The sequence below is a fragment of the Sporothrix schenckii genome, assembly GCF_000961545.1.
Source record: "Sporothrix schenckii 1099-18 chromosome Unknown Cont47, whole genome shotgun sequence".
NCBI lineage: Eukaryota > Fungi > Ascomycota > Sordariomycetes > Ophiostomatales > Ophiostomataceae > Sporothrix > Sporothrix schenckii.
Window position 1 is genome coordinate 5,577,684 of NW_015971148.1, and position 20,092 is coordinate 5,597,775.

Genomic DNA, 20,092 nt, shown 5'->3' on the forward strand with positions numbered 1-20,092 from the left:
GTGGGGAAATACGGGAAACGGCAAGGGCTGCCGAGTGGTGGGCGGATAACGCCGCGGAAAAGGGGGAACAAAAATAACAACGAGGCGGATTGTGAAAAGGAAACAAGGTGAGCCAATGAGGCAGTTGTCTCGTCTTGACATGTCTTGCTGTCACAGACCGATGCATGACGTAGGCTAGTAGGTGATATCTCGTAGGCAGAAAGGAAAAACAGGAAGTGGTTGAGCAACCAAAATAAACGGCGGACAGCAAAGACTAATGATAAAGGAAAAATAATAACACAAAAACAGCGAAGCGCGCTACAAGAGTCCTCTGAAATTTATTGCTTCTGCTTTTGGTACCTTGTTTTGGCGTTGGGAAGTTGGGCGCCAATTCTTCCCGCTCTTCGTTGTCAGCCTGGAACACAAAAGCTCTTTTCGAAAACGTGTTCACACTTGAGAATATTGGAATATTGTTTATTAACACGCTTGTCTTCGCAGTACCATCCATCGTCCGATATGTTACCCGAAAATGTAGACAGCGGAGAGTCGACCACCCCGTCGAGAAGCAAGAAGCTGTTGTGGCCGGATGGCCAAGAAGGACATGCAAAGGACCTTTTGCTATCACGACTCGAGAGACTGTCGTCCGTCGAGCCGCGTTCACATTTGCATCGACTGGCCGGGCAATTCAGTGACCCCTAGACGAGTTAGCATTGATTTCATTGCCTTCCCCCTTCTCGTTGACGTTGATTTCCCGCTACGCCGTCGTGTACTCACATCCATCAATGTCTTCGTGGACAGTGCTCTCCACCGCACATTTGTTCATCTCCGCTACCGACTGTGACAGCAGCGGCTTGCCGTTCTCGCAGCCCTGGAACATGCATGTCGAGTCCATGGCCCGCTGCAGCGAATCGCCCTTCCAGCCAAACACGTAGTCGGCGTGCGTGCCGTAGCCGTGGTCGTCGCCATAGCTGAGGAAGAAGGGGTTGCTGCCATCGGTGGGGTACAGGTGGTTGAAGCCCGTTGTGTCCCAGAGAGTCTCGTAGGCCACTTGCGGCATGCGCACCGGGTGCGATGCTGGGCAGGGGCCGGCATTGCTAAAGGCCTCGCCCTGCGTGTTGTACATGTGCGACTGGTGGTCGGGGCTGTCGAGGTGGACGCCGTCCCAGCACGATGGGAAATGGTGCACCGTCATGATGCCGCCGACACAGGGCCGGTTCGGGAACGTCGGCAGCTCCGGAAAGCGCGTGGCCTTTTCGTCGAGGCAGACAAACCGCAGGCCGACATGGCTCTCGGCATCGGTCAGCGACGCCGTCGACGGGCTGCCTACTGTCATGCGGAAGCCGGGCTTGAAGGCGGTGATCTTTTGGTCGCCATTGCTGCTAAAGTCCTTTTGGGTGTAATAAATCGTCATGCCGCCATTGATACCGTTGGGCAGCGCCGTGTTCTGCATAATGGGCACGCGCTTGAATGTGCCATTGGGCGCACGGAAGTACATGACCGCCGTCCAGTAGTTGGAAAAGTCTTCTGAGAACGTGCACGTCGTGCAGTTGGCCTGGTTGCCAATGTCGCCCGTCATCGTGGCGTTGAAGGCATTGCCGCCGACGATCTGGTGCAGATGGGACGATGGGATGGCGCCGGGTTGCACCAACGGGTCGAGGCGCTGAATGCTGAGGGTCGAGCAGCCGAATCGGAGGGCTGCTTGGGTGGGAACGGCCATAGCCAGAAGGGAAACAAGGAACTTCATGGTGGCGACTAGACGTTTGGAGGGACGAGCGAGAATGTAGCGACGGTCTTGGACGATAGATGCCTTTGGGGTTTTGGGGCAGCTAAACTGACCACTGCTGATTTATAACCTCCAACTCTCGACGGGATGAGCTGCAACATCCCATGTTTACTCTCAGGTTGTTAGTTTTTTTTCTCTTCTGCCTGTTTCCTCCCTTACTATCTACCCGTCCATCTCATACTTTTGCCATCCACTGCCGTTACTATCATACGACGCAAACAGGAATAGCAGCCCAAGGCGGACAAAAGTAGGCCAGACGCGGATTGGCTGTCTGTCGGCACATTATCTATTTCCGATATTACCTCGACTCAGCGTCCGCATCCATATAAGCGATGACGAAGGTTGATTGGGAATCTGCTGGGCGATTGCTGGCTGCTGTACTGGGCAGCGTGTTTTGCCTAAATACCTTTATAGGAGATTTATTGCCGGGATTTCATTATGGGATCGGACGGAACATTACGACATTATAACTCGGGTTCATGACGGTCGTTGTCAAGGACTAGCAGAAAAGAATTATGTGCCGGGGTATGCGAGGTCGACGGTTGCCATCTATACGTTCTTCCGAGCAGAACAATCAAAACAGACCCATCCTGGGCAGTGCCATTTCTGTTCCAACGGCTGAATGCCTTGTCCGTCTCGTCCGTATCGACTGTAGCTCCTCCACAGACTTTTCTCGTCCCTTACTAGTTCGATCCGGAACACCTCTTCCTCGTCTTTATTTTCCCTTTCCATTTAGTACGTCGTACACGTTCTCTCTTATCCCACTGGTCTCTATTTCCCCAAACGAAACGGACTGTAGGAAGAAAGGGGCGTGCGAGTAATGGAGACGCGCGATGTTGGGTCGACATTAGGCGCTGAAGGGTACCTAGCGCGGGTATACCGACCCGCTCCTGCGACAGAGTCATGCGTTGGTCTTGGAGACTCGAACATCAATGTTTCACGCCCTATAACGGCTAGCAAAGAGACCCTTGCTTGGCATAGGGAAAATCTGTCCATCGAGCAAGGATATCGTATTTGGTGTCGTATTCCGTTGTTTGTTGTCCAACTCCCACGCCGTTACCTTTTCACCCAAGAAAATATCGGAAAACAGCAAGCGCGCCAACGGATAGTTGCAGGCCACATTCACTAGAGCGTGGCAAATTACGTGAAAGTTTGTGATGATAAGTCGGCACCATACGTCACAAAGTCATTTGTAGATGTGTAGATGAAGCTCACAAGCTCTCTGTCTCTTATTGAGCAAAACTAATGTATTACGTATAGTCGACTTGTGCGTAGCCAGGGAGGGTGAAACAATCAGAAGCAGATGCGTAGACCTCTCTGTGGTAGTCCATCAGTCTTGATTCTTCTTTGACTTTCTTTCCAACATATATTTTCTCCCTGCATCAATTTCAAATATCACTACGAAGCCAAATCACTAGATTCAGTCCCCCCCTCGTTCGTCAACACCATGTCCGATACCAGCGAATTCACAGTGGCAGGTGATTCCTGCTCCTCTTCATCGTCCGTCTCGGTGCTGGATTCCGGCAGCAACCAGATTACCATCCAGAACAGCGACCAGAACAGCGACCAGAACAGCGACCGGAACAGCGACCGGAACAGCGACCGGAACAGCGACAGGATCCTTCTGAGCGCCAGTAAGAAGATCAAAGAAATGCTTCTTCTGATTCGGAGCCTCATCCTGGAACTGTACAATGAAAGTCTCCGCCTTAGCACAACGAGCACCCACCCAAGCGACGAACGCCCTCGCAATATCGGCTCAGATGATATAGCCGCTACTGACAAGAGACTCAAAGAGCGTTCATACGAAATGGTTGTCCACCTGATTCGGGTCCTAAAATCGTTTGGTGACGTGGTCGCCATACTCCCCGAAGACGGCCATGCAGAGACGGCCGAGCTTTTGGTTGACATTATGGTTGAGCTGAGTGCCGCGTTGGTGGAAAATAGTGAGAGCCAGGAGAGCTACGATGGGCCCGAGTCGGATGACCGCACACGTATACAAGAGGCTCTACTCGATGTTGTCCACATCAAGTGCTTATCACAGGTCCGTCAGCGCGCACATCGTTCCAGATACCCAGCACAAGGGCCTGCCCTGGAAAAGCACCGGGGCCTGCTGTCTAATCTCTTCAACTCTGTCTGTGACTACCTCGATTACGAAAAACCGGAAAACGCACGACTTGTGGCCAGTATTTTTACGAGGCTGCTTCCAAAGTACGCATGTGCCTTGACGGACATGTATGCAAATAGAGGTGAATTGTCGACCTGTTACTTAGATTTTGCAAACTCGGTGCGGGACGAATTGGACAATGGAAAGTCAGGCACCGAAGAGAATGGCAAAGAGACGACCGTTAATGAAGCGGACGTCGAAGATGGAAAACAAAATACAAGTTGGAACTGGGCACGGCAAACCTGGAAGGTGTGCGAGTGGTGCGCACCATTTTGGCGATGGGCCATAAAGGGACATCAATGACAAACATGAATAGGGCTTGGCACGAAACTAAAGCACTGCGACTACTCGTCCAGGATAACACGAAAAGGTGTCAATCTGTCGTCATAGGTGCAAAACAGTAACAAAAAAGGCCAAAAAGGTAAAATAAAATAAAAAATTGAGTTATATTCTGTGCCGTGCGGGGTGTAGAAGAACATCGACAGCGACAAGGTAGTGGAAGGCTGAGACGATGTAATATTGAACTGGCCATGCAACATAGAAATGCCAACATGAATAGCACAGAAGCTGAAAGGGAGGCAAGAAAAGACAAACGGCCACAAGAAAAAGAATCTAAGACGCCAAATCATAAAATCCAAGGTATGCTTGCCATCGTAAAATAAAGCAAACTCGAAAGGAGACGCAAGACAAGATATCGTGACAAGAGACACATGAACAAGGAAGGATGGTCTTCGCAATCAAAGCTCACCGTGTCCCAACCGTGACATCACCGTTGGCGGGCCTTCTCATGGCTATCTTCACGGACCAGCCGCAGCCCAGATGCCATGGCACCCAGCTGTCCGCGCCTGAACATGTCGGGGGCGCCGAGCCGACCTTTGCGAGGTGACGCCTGCGTCTGCGTTGGGGCATGTATTGGTGGCTGGCCTATGGCGGCCTTTGTCTGGTTGATGAGGTTTTTGAGGTAGACCTCGGCCTGGACGGACGCGCTGTAGGCAACAGGCGTCCAGCACCAAATGTTCTTATGGTCGGCGTCGGCGCCAGCGGCCAGCAGAGTGCGCAGCACGAGCAGGTGACCGTTGCTGCTGGCAAAGTGCAGGGCGGTGTTGCCCTCGTTGTCGGCGCGGCGTACGGCGTCTTCCGGCCCCGAGGGAATGTATGTCAACAGGATCTGGACGACGGTGTCGTGACCGCCACGGCTGGCCTCCATGATGGCGTCGCGGCCATGGACATCGACGCCGAGGATCCAGGCGGCGCCGGCCTGGCAAAAGTAGTGCACGACCTCAATATGGCCAGCACGAGCGGCTAGCATCAGGGCTGTCTCATGGTTTTCGTTGAGGGCGGGCCCGTCCTTCTCGTGGCCGCGCTCGATGAGCAGCTGGCAGATGTGGAGATGGCCGAGGGAGGCGGCGAGGTGGAGATTGGAGTTGGAGAGGCCGGCATCGGAGGTGTCTGGGTTGTGCAGGAGATGGGGATGCGATGCCAAAATACGTCGCACGAGGAGCTGGTCGTTTGCGTGGATGGCACGGCGAACTCGGATGGCTGGTTCGATCCTGGAGGGCGGAAGGGACAGAGAGAGGTTAGCATACGCTTGTAAAATGAACGCGCGACACCGACAACTCACATTTCTCCGATGGTGACTGGCACTGGTTGGCGAGGCTGTTGATGGCGAGTTGCAGACGATATGCGGGTCTCTCTCCGTTTTGGCACGGGTTTTGGCGTCGCGTCAACTCAGCGCGGTCAGGCGTATGCGGGGCTTGATTGGGGCGGGCGCCAGCGGCTTGGGGGGAAATATTATGTCATACGACAAACAAAACACAGGCCACTAAACGCCACGAAAAGGGGGCCAATGAATGTCAACAAGGCCAGCATCGCACCGCGACGAAACAGCATTCAAGTAGGTCAAATCCATTCAGCAATTTGGTATGTATAACACAGAGACTGACAATAAAAAAAAACAGTTCCAAGTTTAGGGACTACTACCACGATTTCCACCGGCCTCTGCCCTCCTGTTCAATTACCACGTCCTGATACGAAACAAGCCGCGCAAAATGGGTGTCGGCACCATCATGACCGGCACTGCACCTACTCATCCCACATGATCTTCATGGTCGTCGGGAAGGGGAAGTACGCGCTCCAGTCATCCATCATGTACACAAAGAAGCCACCAGGGCGCGGCACTTTCTTGAGCTCGCCCTGCGGACCGGGCACGCGACGCACATTCTTGTGGCGGAAGAGGGCGCGGAACAGCTCGACAATGGCGACTTGGCTAATGTCGCGGCCCAGGCACGCATGAGGGCCGGCGCCGTAGTGAATGTACTTGTCGAGCGGGCGGCGCGGGTTGACAGTGTCCGGGTCGGGGAAGTGCACAGGGTCACGCGCAGCCGAGACAAAGCTGACAAAGACGCGGTCGCCGACCTTGACTGGTACCTCGCGACCGTCGTCCTCCTTGATCACGTCGGCGACGGCGGCCTTGCGGTACGAGCCAAACGTTCCAGCCAGACGAATGCCCTCCATGGCATAACCGAGCAGCAGAGCATCGTTCTCAGGCGACTCGGGCTCGTTGGCAATGCGGTGGATATCGGGGATGTGGACAGACCCGGCAGCCGTCAGGAAGAAGTCGACCGCCTGGGCGAACACCTCGGCTTGGTTGGGCACCATGGCGCCCGCGGTCGGCAGGATCTGGCTCCAGGCAATCTCCTTGGTGTCCAAGCCAGACTTGTGGAGCCCCTTGGTCATATTGATGCCGTAGGCGGCCAGACTGTCCTGGGCCTTCTTGTTGGGGGCCGGACCCGAGAACATGGCGCGCATACCGAGGCCGAGAGCGAGCTTGACGTTGCTCTCAATGAGGGAGCCGAGCTGGGTGCAGACCTCCTTGGTGGCCTGGCGCAGAGGGAACGACTTGACGGGGTCAATGTCAAAGAAGATGGTGACGAAGATCAAGGCGAGCACCATGTACAGCTCCTGCTCCGAGTAGACGCCTTTGGGGTTGGCCGCCGTCTTGAGGGGCAGGTTGAACACGCGCGCCGCAAAGTGCGTGTGCACAATGTTGCCGACGTCGTGGATGATGTCGACCTGGCGCTTGCCGGCGAGCACATAGCTCTTCTCGTCCAGCAGGGCCTTGACGGTCGACGCATAGAACGCCTTGACGTCGGCCTTCCACGCGTTGTGGTACAGCAGCGCGCCCATGCACTGGCGTTGGCGAGCGTGCAGCGGCGTGTCGCCCGACAGCATGAAGCGGTTGCCGGGCTCGCCCATGAGGAAGCCCAGGCCCTCGTTCCACGTGACCTTGAAGGTGTCCTGCTTCTCGAGCACCTGCTGGGCGCCGCCGTACGACGTGATGTTGATGCGCTGCGGGATGGGCGTGGGGCGGGCGAAGTCGAACAGGTGGTCGCGCTTGAGGCTCTTGAGGATGGCGAGGTTCTCGGCGGGCACGACCATGGGGTAGTGAGCGTACACACTGTTCTGCTTGTAGTGGTTGGGAAAGGCGCGGATGAAGAGCTTGTAGAAGACGCAGCCGTGGTTGACGTTGAGGTCGTACGACACCTCCTTGTGGCCCCAGTTGGTCAGCTGCTTCGGGCCGTAGTCGACCGTGTAGTGGCGGTCGCCGCGGACGAGCACGACGGCATCCGACAGCACGACCCGTGAGATGGTGTATGTGGGCGCAATGCCGACACCGGGCACCAAGGGGTCCTTGGCGGCCTCGGCCACGATGCCTGGATACAGCTCCACAAAATCCGGATGCTGGTACAGGTGGCGCAGCGAGTCGGCGACCTCCGGATCCGGGTTGATGTCCTCAAACTTCTCGTACGGCTTGAGGCCAAAGTGCTTGCGGAACTCGTTGAGGCCGGCCAGGTTCCACTTGCGGGACTGCAGCATGCCGAGGACCTCGACGCAGCGCATGGCAGGCGGCACGTTGTTGGCGCCAAACGCACCGGCGACGTCCTCGACGGCGTCGTTCATGCAGTCGACGAGCTCGTCGTCGTCAAAGCGACCGTCGGCGCCGCGCGTGAAGCCGCCAAACGTGCGTGCGCCAGGGTCGTCGGGGATGGACCGGTCAAACTTGACAAAGCCGCCCATAAGGTCCATCATGGTGGCCTCGGCGGCCGGCTTGCCAAAGATGTCGTGGTAGAAGTCCTCGATCCACTTCTCGTCCTTGGCCGAGATGCACGAGTGCCAGCGGTAGCACAGGTTGAACTCGGCCGACACGACGTTGCCAGTGCCGCGCTCCGACTGCAGGGTAGTGCCCGAGTTGATCTCGGTGTCGAGGCGGGGATCCAGCGTGAAGGTCGTGTCGGCCCGGTTGAGGTTGACAATGTTGCGCACGTAGTCCACAAGCGTGATGTTAATGTACAGGCCCGACGTTACGAGGCGCGCCGTCTGGAACAGGTCGTTGTCGTACTTGGCCCAGGCGGCCTTGGCACACTCTTCGAGACCCTCGTCGTCGGGCGAGCCAGCCGGGCGCGGGAAGCGGTTGCCCTCGTTGATGGCGGCTAGGTTCTCGGCCACATAGTTGTGGAAGCGGTTGAACATGATGAGCAGCACAGACACACCCGGGGGCATGCCGAGCAAGCGCTTGTCCGCATAGGCATCGGGCTTCAGGCGGCCGTCGCGGAAGGTGCGGATGGTGTCCTGCATCTGCTGGTTGCTGCCGTAGAGCGGCGACAGGTCGAGGTAGGACGACGTCTTGGACTTGTTGGGGTCAGTGTGGTCGGTCCAGAAGAGGTCGTGGATGATGATGGTGGCCCAGTACCACAGCACGCTCGATACGTTGTTGGGGTGGTTCTTGTACTTGCCCTCCCTGCGGCGCATGACCGAGTCAAAGACCATGCCCGGGTCCGGCAGCGCGGCAGGCGACGTGACGGTTGAGTGCACCGTGCGGGCGTACGTCGTGCCGGCGGCGCCCAGCGTCGGGTTGTGTATGTTGTTGTAGCTGCCGTCGGCCATGCGGTACTGGAACTTGTCGCCCACGAACAGTGCCGGTGGGTGCTCCAGCGACTCCCACAGCTCCGTGATGAAGTTGGACGTCAGCAGCTCACGCTTGCGGGACTGGGTCGGCAGGCCCGCGACGAGCTGGATGACGCGCTCCATGAGCATCGTGCGGTCGTCGACGGGCCCGCCCTTCTTCTTGGATTTGGCGAGGTCCAGCACCGTCTTCACATTCGCCCACGTCAGGTGCTTGAGGTCCTCACGCAGCCCCGTCTGGGTCTTGGCCACAATGTACGTGCCGTTGCCTGTCTCGGTGGGCAAGGGCCGCTTCGAGGCCGCCCGCAGCCCGCTGAGCTTGGCCAACGCGCCTGGGCTCGACGGCTTCTTGAAGTTCTTGACCAGCGGCGGCCGGTTGGTGATGGTGCCGCTGATGACGACCTTGTCTGGGCCGGCGCTACCCGAGCCGGACGAGGCCGAGTCTCTGCCGTGTATGTTGGTGCTTGCCTGCGGCTTGTCGCCGGCCAAGTTGTCCGACATGATGGGCGAGGTGGGAGGGGATAGAGGGGGCTGTGGACGAGAAGGATGAAAGGTGTGGTGGAGTGGTTGGATAAGATTGGGTATCGAAAATAATCAGGAAAACGAGGCAGCAAAGAAGGATAAGGATGAGGAGAAAAAACAAGAATGTCCAAGTCCAAGAACACGAAAATGGTCGGAGAGAAAACAGAAGAAGGGATATCGAAACGGAAAAGGGAAAGATGCGGGTAAAAACACCAAGGGGAAAGTAAAGTGACCAGAGAGAGGACAGAGACGACACACGGGGGTCACATTCGGGTATCAACTGGGGATTTATATGCCGACCTGTCTTGGAATGTCGACAAACAGTGCAACACAGTGGAAGATACAAGGCAGCGTCATACAGTGACTTGAAGGCATGGACGAATACTCGACATCAGCACATGCAAAGCGGACAAATTTGAGGTTGTCCTGTAGGAAACAGGAGAAAAGGAAAGACACAAGTGAAAAAAAGGAAAAGAGAGACATGGCGTCAACAGGGATGGTTTGTTGGCTGGTTATTCAGATGTGGATTTAGGATCATCACAACGACTGTCGAATAGGATATCGTGAATTGCTTTGTCGGTAGTCGAATAATATGCCGTGCAAACCGAGACTGTGTGCAGCTGGGATGCAATGTATCGGACATTTTCGATGGGTCGGGCCTCCTGGGTCAATGTCAGTGCTGGGTCAACAGCTGGGCTGGACAAGTGGACATCGTTCACAGTGGTCCCGACGAAACAGAGAAGATGTGCCTGTTTCTTTTCATTTTTAAAATTTTGTTTTTGTTATTTTTCTTTTGAATCCATCATTTTATTTTTATTATCTAAGTTTTTCACACCCCTTACGCTACAATGGGACACGTCAGGCTACAGAGGAAGAAGACAAAAACGGACAATAACGAAAGGGCAAAGGGCGGGGCCGCAAGACCCTGTGTGGCTGTTTGGGGGCTGGGATGGGTCGGTAACATATTTTGAAATGGGGCATTGCAGGTACGGATATTGAATGTGCGTTTGTGGACGCCCCAGTTGCGGAGTTCTGGAGTTTTGGACAGGTGTGATTACGATTTACGCGGACATATTAACAGTGTGGATGTGGCCTGTTCAGTTCGACTGTCTAACTTACTCTCTCTATTTGATTTTTCTGTGATCTTTGGCCATGTTTCCGTCCACCCTCCCTCGTGCCCCTATGGCGTGGCAGAAAAGGTAAACCACAGGTCGATCAGTCGCAAGTTTCTGCGAGACAACTGGCGGAAAACGCCTGTCCTGGTTGAGGGGACGCAAGGCAGCCTGGTCGGATAGGTTGTGGACGATGTCGTGAACAAAAGTGAGACAATGCAGTGCACGATGCACGACAAAAATCAAGGCAAGACAACATCTGCAAGTCATGTTGTGCAAGACAAGTACGTGAAAGATTTCGAATCAAACGGAGAAACAGGTAGGCTTGGGAGTAGGTCGAAGTTCTTTTCTAGATTATTTGTGAATGATTTTAGTTGGTGATGCAAGCCGATGCAGGTTGATGTAGGTCGATGCGCCTCTGTTTTCTTTTCTTTTGGACGATCAATTGCCTACTCGGAATAGGGCATCCACCGGCAGTGATGGACAGGGATACCCTGGTTAAGAACGAGACAGCGGCCCGCTTCCTTTCCGATTTCTAGGCTGTTCATGTCTGTTATGAGGTTTGATGCGGATGTACAGGCAGAAAAAGAAAAAAAATAACCCAATAACAATTTACGAGATTTACGAGGTTACCTTCTTATTTTGACCTGGAGTATTAAAAACGAAAAGGTGTAAGCCATAATAGAAGCCAAGCCGCAGCCGCGAAGAAGGATCTCGATGGCCGTGATGGGGTCGTGACGGGGTCGTGGCGGGATGAGACGGGTTGTGACAGGCTGTCATAGGAGCGTCTTAATGTCTCAGGATGGATGTTATCGCAAGAAGACGAAAGCCCAGCAAATCAAGTCGGGTTGGCCTCCGGTCCCCACCAAGACAGGACAAATACGACAAGTCAAGGCGACACCACAGCGGAGAAGCTAGAAGAAGAAATCTCCTTTGGTACCCGCAAAAGTGGTGTGAATGACGATCATAACTGTCGTGGCGGAAGATGTAAAGAAAAAAGAAAAAAGCTGGTCGTACGTCGCGCAGCAATCACATCGGTAATGTCACGGCACTGTCGATTCGTCGAAGCTGTGAAGCCCACTTTTAGTTTCAGCTTTGCTATCTGTCGTCTTAAAAAAAGGCTGCCATGTAATGGTGTTAACTGCGGATTGGACAATGAGGCACACGAGCATGCGCATGGCGTGGTGTGCACTGCGCTAATACAGGCATATCACATATCTTTTTGCCATACGCGCGCACAGTGATTCTTGGGCCGTACGAACAAACGAAGAGAGGTAAGCAAACTCTATCTAACAAGCCAAATGTTACCATCCAATTCCCACCATTTGGGCCCGACAAACACGTCGTAACCCAGAGTGCGACGTCGGACGTAAGCCAGCAAGGGCATCCCGAGTGCTGGGTGCAGGCATTGCATTTTCTGGCCAGGCTGGCAGCGCCCCGACCCTTTCAACCTTCTGCTTGTCTTGCTCTGGTTTTCCTTTCTGAGACATGGTTCCACTGCCGTGCAGCATGCTAGGCCAAAATTGGGCCGCGGGACGGAGCTGAAGTGTGGCCACTGCCCTGTCATGCATATTGCACATCGTTCAAATTTTCTGGCATTTCCATTGACTGTCGTGTCTTTGCTCGTGTGCTATTTTGTGTTCACCGTTCATTTACGGAGCTAAGCGCCCACACCCTTTGGAGACATCTCTTGATTTTCATCGTGATTTTTCATCGTGATTTTTCATCGTGATTTTCAACTTTGCCAATCCCTCTTTTCTTGTTTTCAAGCTGCTTGTTACTCCAATGGTCGACGATCGCCGTAGCATCATTTTCATAGCGCCGTGCAAGCCGTTCGTTTCCTTTTCCCCAGCCCTACCAGAACCGTTACTTCCCGCTCAGGCCCCATTTCGTAGCGTTTGAGCCGCGTTCCCAATATTAACGACGACTTCCCGTAGCCAATATTCTTCACCCCAGTTAGTCAATGGATATTCCCGCCCTGGTAGTAATTACTGCCAGCCTTGTCCATATTGTTATGCCGCAAATTTACTGGCCTAAGTGTCACTATTACGCACTATTTGGTTTGCACGCCTTTTCTTTTCACAACTTATGTCCTGATGCAGCCATGTTGCACCGGGACAACAATAGTCTTCCTACATTATCCTCCTTTAGATTGTGGAGCACGACGTTCTTTCGTTCTTGCTTATTTAAATTCATCCTTTTCGTTCTCCTCATCCCTTCCCATTCCGAAATACCTGGAAACGAAAGGCGAATCAGGCCGCGAAAAGCCATCCACGAGCCGGATTGATCTGCAAGCATGATGCTTCCTTCATTGGATCTGGGCGAATAGCTACCGCCATCTCCGTTCACGCCCGGCATCGTCATCTTTCGACGGCAGCATGCATCGTGAACAGTGAGCACCCCTGACCCTGACCTGCCGACACGTGAAAAATAGGTAGAAAACCGTCAGCATTGTTAAGCGACGCTTCGCTCCGTTCCCCGTCAACACTATTGACTTTAGCTGCCCCTTTTATAGCTGTAATATTCATGTTGGTCGACTGCCATCGTCTTATACACTTTAAGCACCGTAACTCTCCCTTTTCTGTCTACTCGTAGCTTTTTTTCGTTTTCATAAATTTCGTTGCCGGCCAGCTTTGAGTTCGTTTTTGTCATTTATTCCTGTCTATCCATCACCTCCAGTTTTCCGGTTTTCCTTCTTTGTGCCCACCTTCAACCACCCTGCAGGTCTCACTCTGTCTCGTGTTTTATTTTATGTTTATTTTTTGTTGTTGTTAGTCTCATTATCCGCCTCTTCGCAGTCTTTACCCTGCAATCCATTGTCGTCTCCGCTCAACCTCTTGCCAATCTTTCCCTCTTTCCCTCCTTTCTCCCATGCTCCCATCTCCACCGCCGTTCCTTGTTTGCGTGCGCTGAGACACTGCAGCTCCACGAGCAGCGTTCATCCTCATCCCCCCTCTTGTGTCGTCCACTTTCTGCTCGTCCCAAACAGTCTGTGATCGTCCGCCGTGCACAAGCTGTGTGCATCCCTCGACAAGCCATACGACGACCGCCAAGGGTCATCGAATCAGAGACATCCATCCCACACATCTGCAGCCCTCTGGTCCTTCGATCACTGCGTCACTGGGGATCGTCCTCGATTTCACCCGGACAGGCTCGGTACCACTTCGTACCCTGTGCGGCGGGCACGTACCTGCCACTGTCCAGTCCTTCCTCTGCTCCCTACACCAGGCGTTGTAATACGTTGCAGGACAGCTTCGAAGCTATCCCCTGCGGAACACCTCCCGCTCGCTTTCCCTATTTCAGAATCACACTCCCCCCCATCGACTCGCCGAAGATGGACTCGCTTCACCTAGTGCCCGAAGACGGTGATGCACATCAAATCCCGTTGCAACTTCAGGTTCTCAGCCAAGCCAATCTGCAACAGCACACTTTGAATACTGGTGCCGACTCGACGCCTCACCTGCGAAACCCATTTCAGCCTCCATCAGGGCATCATCACGAACATCACCAACACCACCGACATCAACATCACCACATCCACCACGACGAGATGGCACCACCCGCCGACCGTCGTCCACGCAAGCTGGTGCTGTGCTTTGACGGCACGGGCAATAAGTTTCGTGGGGACGACTCAGACAGCAATATTCTCAAGATATTCCGCATGCTCGACCGGACGGCCGATGACCAGTACCATTATTATCAGCGTGAGTTCCACAACCACTGGCCACTACCCTCATTCTATTTTTCTCCAATTCACACCCACTGACTGTCGCTGCCTCCCTCACAGCTGGCATCGGCACATATGTCGTGTCCAGCGGCCTGTCAAACACGTCCACCCGTGCCCGCATCCGGTCGTGGTACATGAAAGCCAAGGACAGCGCGGTCGGCTCGTCGTTTGACCAACACGTCGTCGGTGGCTACCGCTTTCTGATGCGGTTCTACAACCCGGGCGACGAAATCTACTTGTTTGGCTTCTCGCGTGGTGCCTACATTGCGCGCTTCCTGGCCGAGATGCTGGACTACGTAGGTCTGCTGACGCACGGCAACGAGGAGATGGTGCACTTCGCCTGGAAGGCGTTTAGCCAGTGGCAGTGCCGGCGCAGTGGCAGTGGCAAGAACGGCGGTGCAGACAAGAAAAAGGAAATGTATACCTTTATGAAGGGCTTCCGGGAAACATTTTCGCGCCCCGTCCGCCGCATCCAGTTTCTGGGTTTGTTCGACACGGTCAACAGCGTGCCGCGCTTCGAGACGGCCTGGATGGAGCGCAGCAAGTTTCCGTACACGGCGCGCAGCTCGGCCAAGGTCATCCGGCACGCCGTCAGCATCGACGAGCGCCGCGCCAAGTTCCGGCAGGATCTGGTCTACCAAGGCTCTGGCCACTCGGCCAAGAAGCAGCACCGTGACCCGCGCCAGGTGCTGCACGACGTGCACGAGAAGTACCGCGCGCGGCGTGTGAGCTTGCAGGCGGCCGTATCGTCGGCGATCCGCAGGGATGGAGGCGACAGCCGAGTCAGTCAAGATCACGATCGTGTCAATGACCATGACCACGACGTCGATGACGACGACGACGTAAAGAAGCGCGGCCGCCAGACCACGCGGCTGTCTGATGTGGCCGAGTCCGGCGACGGCACCGATGACCCCGAGAACCCCGCGCCGTATCGTCCTCACAGCCGGTCTGTGTCGTGCGAGTCACGTGGCAGTGGCCGCGGTGGTGCTGGTGGGTCGAGCGGTGGTGGCGCCGCTGACATCGACAACGCCGACTTAGTCTCCGAGTACAGCAATGTGCAGAACAATGAAGACGACGACGACGACGTGCCGCAGGACCTGTCCGAAGTCTGGTTCTCGGGCGACCATGGCGACATTGGCGGCGGCTGGGAGATGACGCCCGGCACCAAGAGCGCGAGCCACGTGCCGCTGACCTGGATGGTCCGTGAGGCCATGCGGGCCGGTCTCAACTTTGATGCCGAAAAGGTCGTGGCCATGGGCTGTTCAGACGTGCTCGAGAACCAGTGGGCGCCCAGCTTGAGGGACGACGTGGAGGCGGCCGCACACAACCTCCACACGCTCCTCAGCCCGTCGGCCGCTCTTCATCAAGCGCACGTGCCCGAGATTTCCGTGGCACCTGATGCTGTCGAACCCGTCATTGTCGTTGCTCCTCCCCCCACTGTGCGCATCAACAGCCCGGACGAGACCATGGCCAGCGGCAGTCAGCCCACCACAGCTGGCAGTGAGAGAAAGCTGGTCTTTGCTGCTACTGGTGGTGCCGCACCCAACGACGGGAAACCTGACAAGGTCCGTCTTTCCACCTCCCCCCGCCAGCAGTTCCACGACATGATGCACAAGGCTCATAACGCCCCCATCCACGATTCTTTGCAGTACGGCGGGGGACTCAGCAAGGTCACCGTCACGGCCTGGAATATCATGGAGTACATGCCCTTCCGGCGCATGGACCTGCAGGCCGACGGCTCCTGGAAACCCATCAGGTGGCCTTTGCCCTGTGGCGAGGTCCGCGATATCCCCAACAACGTCTATGTGCACGGCAGTGTGGTCCGCCGCATGAAGCAGGATCCCAGTTACCGCCCGGGCAATCTGATTGTCGGCGGCGGCGGGCGGGGCTGCCGCGTGGCGCCCGCGCACTACGGCATGGGCGACTGGGAGTGCATTGCCGAGGCGGGCGACCCGATTGGGGAGCTCTGGGTGAAGAAGGCAAAAATTGGCGAGTGATTTGGTCGGAATGGAGAGAAGGGAGCTGAGGGGTTCATGCCTCACCGACGTGGTCTGCGTTATGCTCGTGTGTTGGGGGAGCATGTCTGTTTCTTGCCCCGGAGGCTGTGTTTTTTGTATGACATTTGTTTTGTTTCAGAAAAACCTGCGGCAAATTGTTTGAGTACTACACGGATTTCGTTTGTCAAGGCTGGATAAGATAAGAGAAGTCACGCAGGATACACCATTTGTGGTACAGGTATTATGTTTTAATTCGGGTGCTTCTTCATACACGAGAGCTCGTACAGCAATATTAAAAAAGGTGATTTACGTCTCCTTGAACATGTTTTTCAATGTTCTGTGCATTTCTGTCCCAGTCTTTTTAAAAGAACGCAAACTGATTAATATCGATTCTTTTTTCTTTTTTTTTAAATAAAAAAAATCTATTCTGCCATATCCATTATCAAATATGCTTCTTTTCAATGCACGCTAGCTGAGCCCACCCGAGGGAGAACATCATTTCTTCTTGAGTTAAGTTTTGTCATGTTCGTCCGCCAAAACCACATGTTAGTTATACGGGAAACTGAACCTCTTTTTCTTTTTCGTCTCTTGTTTAAGCAAAAGAAACTCTTTGCTAATTATATCGCCGCTATTATTCAAATCCTTGCGGGAAAGCCCTCCATAATGATGATTCTCGTCCACAACCACCGGCACGTCACCGTACTAGCCAGTCCTCCTTATTTCTGACTACGTTGGGGCCCCGTTTTCGATTGGGGTCGTAAGCGTAACTCATACCACCTCGTCATCTTACATGTATTTTCAGTAAGGAGGCGGAGCCGACATGGCCCTCTCCGCGGGCCACATGGCCTTTAAACCCACCCGCGGATTGTCTGCCAGCCTGCCGTCGATCGCCCCCTTGTGGTGCAAAAGCCGTGTCTGTGTGGCTCAGTCCTTGGCTAGTGCACATCAGCTTTGCAGCCTTTGCCCGTCCCAATGGTCTAAAGAACTTTAGAAATACAACCCTGTCGGGATGCAGTGGCACATTGACAAAAGAGTTACAACATCGTATGCTACTGGGAACCGTACACAGTGTCCGCGGATGGTTGCAGCTACGCACTCCGGAGGGAATAGTGTGGTTGTGAAACTGCGGTCAAAGGAGCGTCAGAACTAACAGGGGTTTCAATAAATTATACCCTTTCTCACGCAAGATAGACTGATACTTTAGTAAACCGTCGGCCAAAGTGCCCGAGCTGACAGTCTCGAGTTACTTTATAAATCAGTCAGCCCGTGGAGTTCCAAGACAGGGTCTACGTCTCGAAATTAACATGAGAGCAACAAGAAGAAGAAAGACAAAAGAAGAACAAAACTGTCTCGTCTAAAACTTCAATTACTTGAGCAGCATGTCTTCCGGAAGGTGTGAGTACTCTCGTCCACGGATCACCCCGTTCGCAAGGCGATCGATGCCAAACTTCAACAACTAATACGCCCCAGCCATTACATCAGCTGAATGGAACGCATTTTCCAGTCAGTTTATGAAGCTTGCCACTGCGGGCCCGGGGGTTGCCCCAGCGGCACGTATGGTAAAGCGCGCCCATGAGCTGCTCCCCTTCTCCAAGGCGACCATCGTCGTAGACATGGGCTGCGGGCCGGGCCAAATCACCGACACCGTACTAAAGGACCACCTGTCTGCGCTTCCACCGACGGCCACGCTGGTCGGTGCGGACCTGAGCGCGCAGATGCTGGAGAGCTACAACAAGCGTAAGCAGGAGGAGGTCGACAGTGGCAATGCGTACTGGTCCCGTGCCCAGACGGTGCAGACCGACGTCACCGATTGCGCCGCGTTTTCCGATGGCTCCGTCAGTCATATGCTAGCAGGCTTTCTGGTGTTTTTCGTCCCCACGCCGGAGCAGGCCCTACAGGCGATGAAGCGTACGCTTACGCCGGGTGGGGTTCTGTCCATGTCGGCATGGACGAGCAGCCACTGGATGGACCTGATGTACTACCCGAAGAAGGTGCGGCCGGACTTGGTGATGCCGAGGCTGCCAAATACGTGGACGTCGGTTGACGGCGTGACGGCGCAGTTGGAGAAAGCAGGGTTCCAGGAGATTGAAGTTCTGGAGACGGAGGGGTATTGGCCCTTTGACGACTATGACGAGGCTTGCCGCTTCATCCTGACGAAGCTGCCTCTAAGCTCCAGGGTGGTGGGACAAATGACGGAGGAGGAGGTGCTAAAGACGCATGAATTGATGGTGCGCGATTTGAAAGAATGGTATCCCTCCGTCCCGGCCAAGATGGTCGGTAATGCGACGGTTGCGTTTGCTAGGAAGATATAGAGTGACGTGCTTGTGTCTGTGAAAGCGTTTATCTGATCAATACTAGTTATATTATCTGTGCTGTAAGTGGTGAATCGGACTGTAATCGTACTTGAGGACGTTACCCTCGGTGTCCATATGTCAACAGTTGACTACTGGTCAACAACTCCTCGCATGAACGCGATCTTTTGGGGCCGGACCCTACGGGCTATTTTGGTTTAACATCCATTCCACCTTCTCTTGAAGAGAAAAAAGAATAAAATGCGATAGAAAACAGCGGGCATCGCGAAATGTATGAGAAATAAGATGAGATGGGATGAATGATTCAAGACAGCGTAGTGTTTGGTGCTGGTTCGTTTTATTTCGGAAAATGTCTAAATAAATTGTGTGAAAGTGAAAAGGGAAAGAGAACGGCGGGTTGGTGTATTTAAATGAATAATGACTCTCTACTATAGTACATACGGTCGGTGATTATTTAAAAAAAAATTACTCGAGATGTTTACGTTGCCTTTGATATCGCCATTGTTACTTGATTTGTTCACTAGTCCTTGGGAGTATTGTTTCATCAACGGCGCAACTAGGATCTGAAAGACATCTGTAGTGAATGCACATGAAAGAAAGGCTACTGTTTTCAAGTAGACTCATTCTTTATTCTTTATTGCCCATTGTTCGACAGTGGCGGCACCTTTTTTTCCCTTTGATATTCCATCCACCTTTGGTACACCACCTTTGTTTACACCGTCTTTGTGTTATCCTCCATATGGGTGCTAACAGTGGTCTCGGTTTGGTCTGGTGCGCACTGGCTTTATGGCCGCTAGGTATGCGAATGCCCTCGAGCTTCTCAGGTGCCAAATCCTCGACCAAGACAGTCTCCTGACGTTAATGTTGGTGTCACGGATGTGGAAGAGAATATAGGCGCAAAGCGTGAGTGATAGTAGGGTGAGGAGCCACGACACGAGTTGCTCGTTAAGGTAGGGGGTACGTACGACGTCGATGTTAAACGAGACGGTCGAGTCGGTAGACTAGATACTTTTATAGTATGATCATGATACTACGTACACATTCTAGCGATTGACTGTAGTCTCCAAGTCTTGGAGTCGTAAAGGTCCCCGTTCTTTAGCTACCTTGGGTCACTGGGGCTATGGGAAGCACTGCAAAGGCAAAAAACCCTGAAAGTACAGGCGTTTCTCAAGAATGCTTGCCACAACAGGCCCTGCGCGCTCAACAGAACTGTCACGCGTCCCTTCCGATTTGGGCAATTACATATCCTGCAGATGCGTGGTACTTGAAAGTACCTAATGCAAAGTTTGGCAGATGCAGGCAAGATCTGCACACCGGTATAAAACGAGACGACTGCAGATGTATTGAAAATAAAAAATTAGGACGATTTGTCTGTCTAGTATGCTCGATTTTTTATTGTTCGTCTTCTCAACTGCACTTGTTCGCCGAGGATCACAACTAGGAGCTGGAAGTTGGCGCAGACAAGGTATGTACTTCTGCTCTGGCTCCCATCGCTCCTTCCTCTTTTCAACCGATAGTGCAAATCTATTCCCAA

The 20,092-nt window shown here is 53.9% G+C and overlaps 5 protein-coding genes across 5 annotated transcripts; 3 read left to right on the top strand and 2 right to left on the bottom strand.

The window, feature by feature from the left end:
• Positions 1-733: 733 nt before the first annotated feature.
• On the bottom strand, positions 734-1,723 carry SPSK_04445 (uncharacterized protein; the record flags this gene model as incomplete). Its single annotated transcript, XM_016731252.1, has 1 exon — positions 734-1,723. One exon carries the CDS (start codon positions 1,721-1,723, stop codon positions 734-736), a length of 990 nt encoding a protein of 329 aa, XP_016586301.1.
• A 1,486-nt stretch (positions 1,724-3,209) lies between these two features.
• Positions 3,210-3,880, top strand: SPSK_04556 (uncharacterized protein; the record flags this gene model as incomplete). Its single annotated transcript, XM_016731359.1, has 2 exons — positions 3,210-3,803; positions 3,830-3,880. 2 exons carry the CDS (start codon positions 3,210-3,212, stop codon positions 3,878-3,880), a joined length of 645 nt encoding a protein of 214 aa, XP_016586302.1.
• Positions 3,881-4,692: 812 nt separating this feature from the next.
• On the bottom strand, positions 4,693-9,389 carry SPSK_03862 (prostaglandin-endoperoxide synthase 1; the record flags this gene model as incomplete). Its single annotated transcript, XM_016730677.1, has 2 exons — positions 4,693-5,476; positions 6,013-9,389. The coding sequence occupies 2 exons, from the start codon at positions 9,387-9,389 to the stop codon at positions 4,693-4,695; spliced, it is 4,161 nt and encodes a 1,386-aa protein (XP_016586303.1).
• A 4,467-nt stretch (positions 9,390-13,856) lies between these two features.
• On the top strand, positions 13,857-16,246 carry SPSK_04023 (uncharacterized protein; the record flags this gene model as incomplete). Its single annotated transcript, XM_016730837.1, has 2 exons — positions 13,857-14,226; positions 14,310-16,246. 2 exons carry the CDS (start codon positions 13,857-13,859, stop codon positions 16,244-16,246), a joined length of 2,307 nt encoding a protein of 768 aa, XP_016586304.1.
• Positions 16,247-17,625: 1,379 nt separating this feature from the next.
• SPSK_04478 (methyltransferase family protein) lies at positions 17,626-18,558 on the top strand (the record flags this gene model as incomplete). Its single annotated transcript, XM_016731284.1, has 2 exons — positions 17,626-17,639; positions 17,751-18,558. 2 exons carry the CDS (start codon positions 17,626-17,628, stop codon positions 18,556-18,558), a joined length of 822 nt encoding a protein of 273 aa, XP_016586305.1.
• Between the last annotated feature and the right edge of the window lie 1,534 nt (positions 18,559-20,092).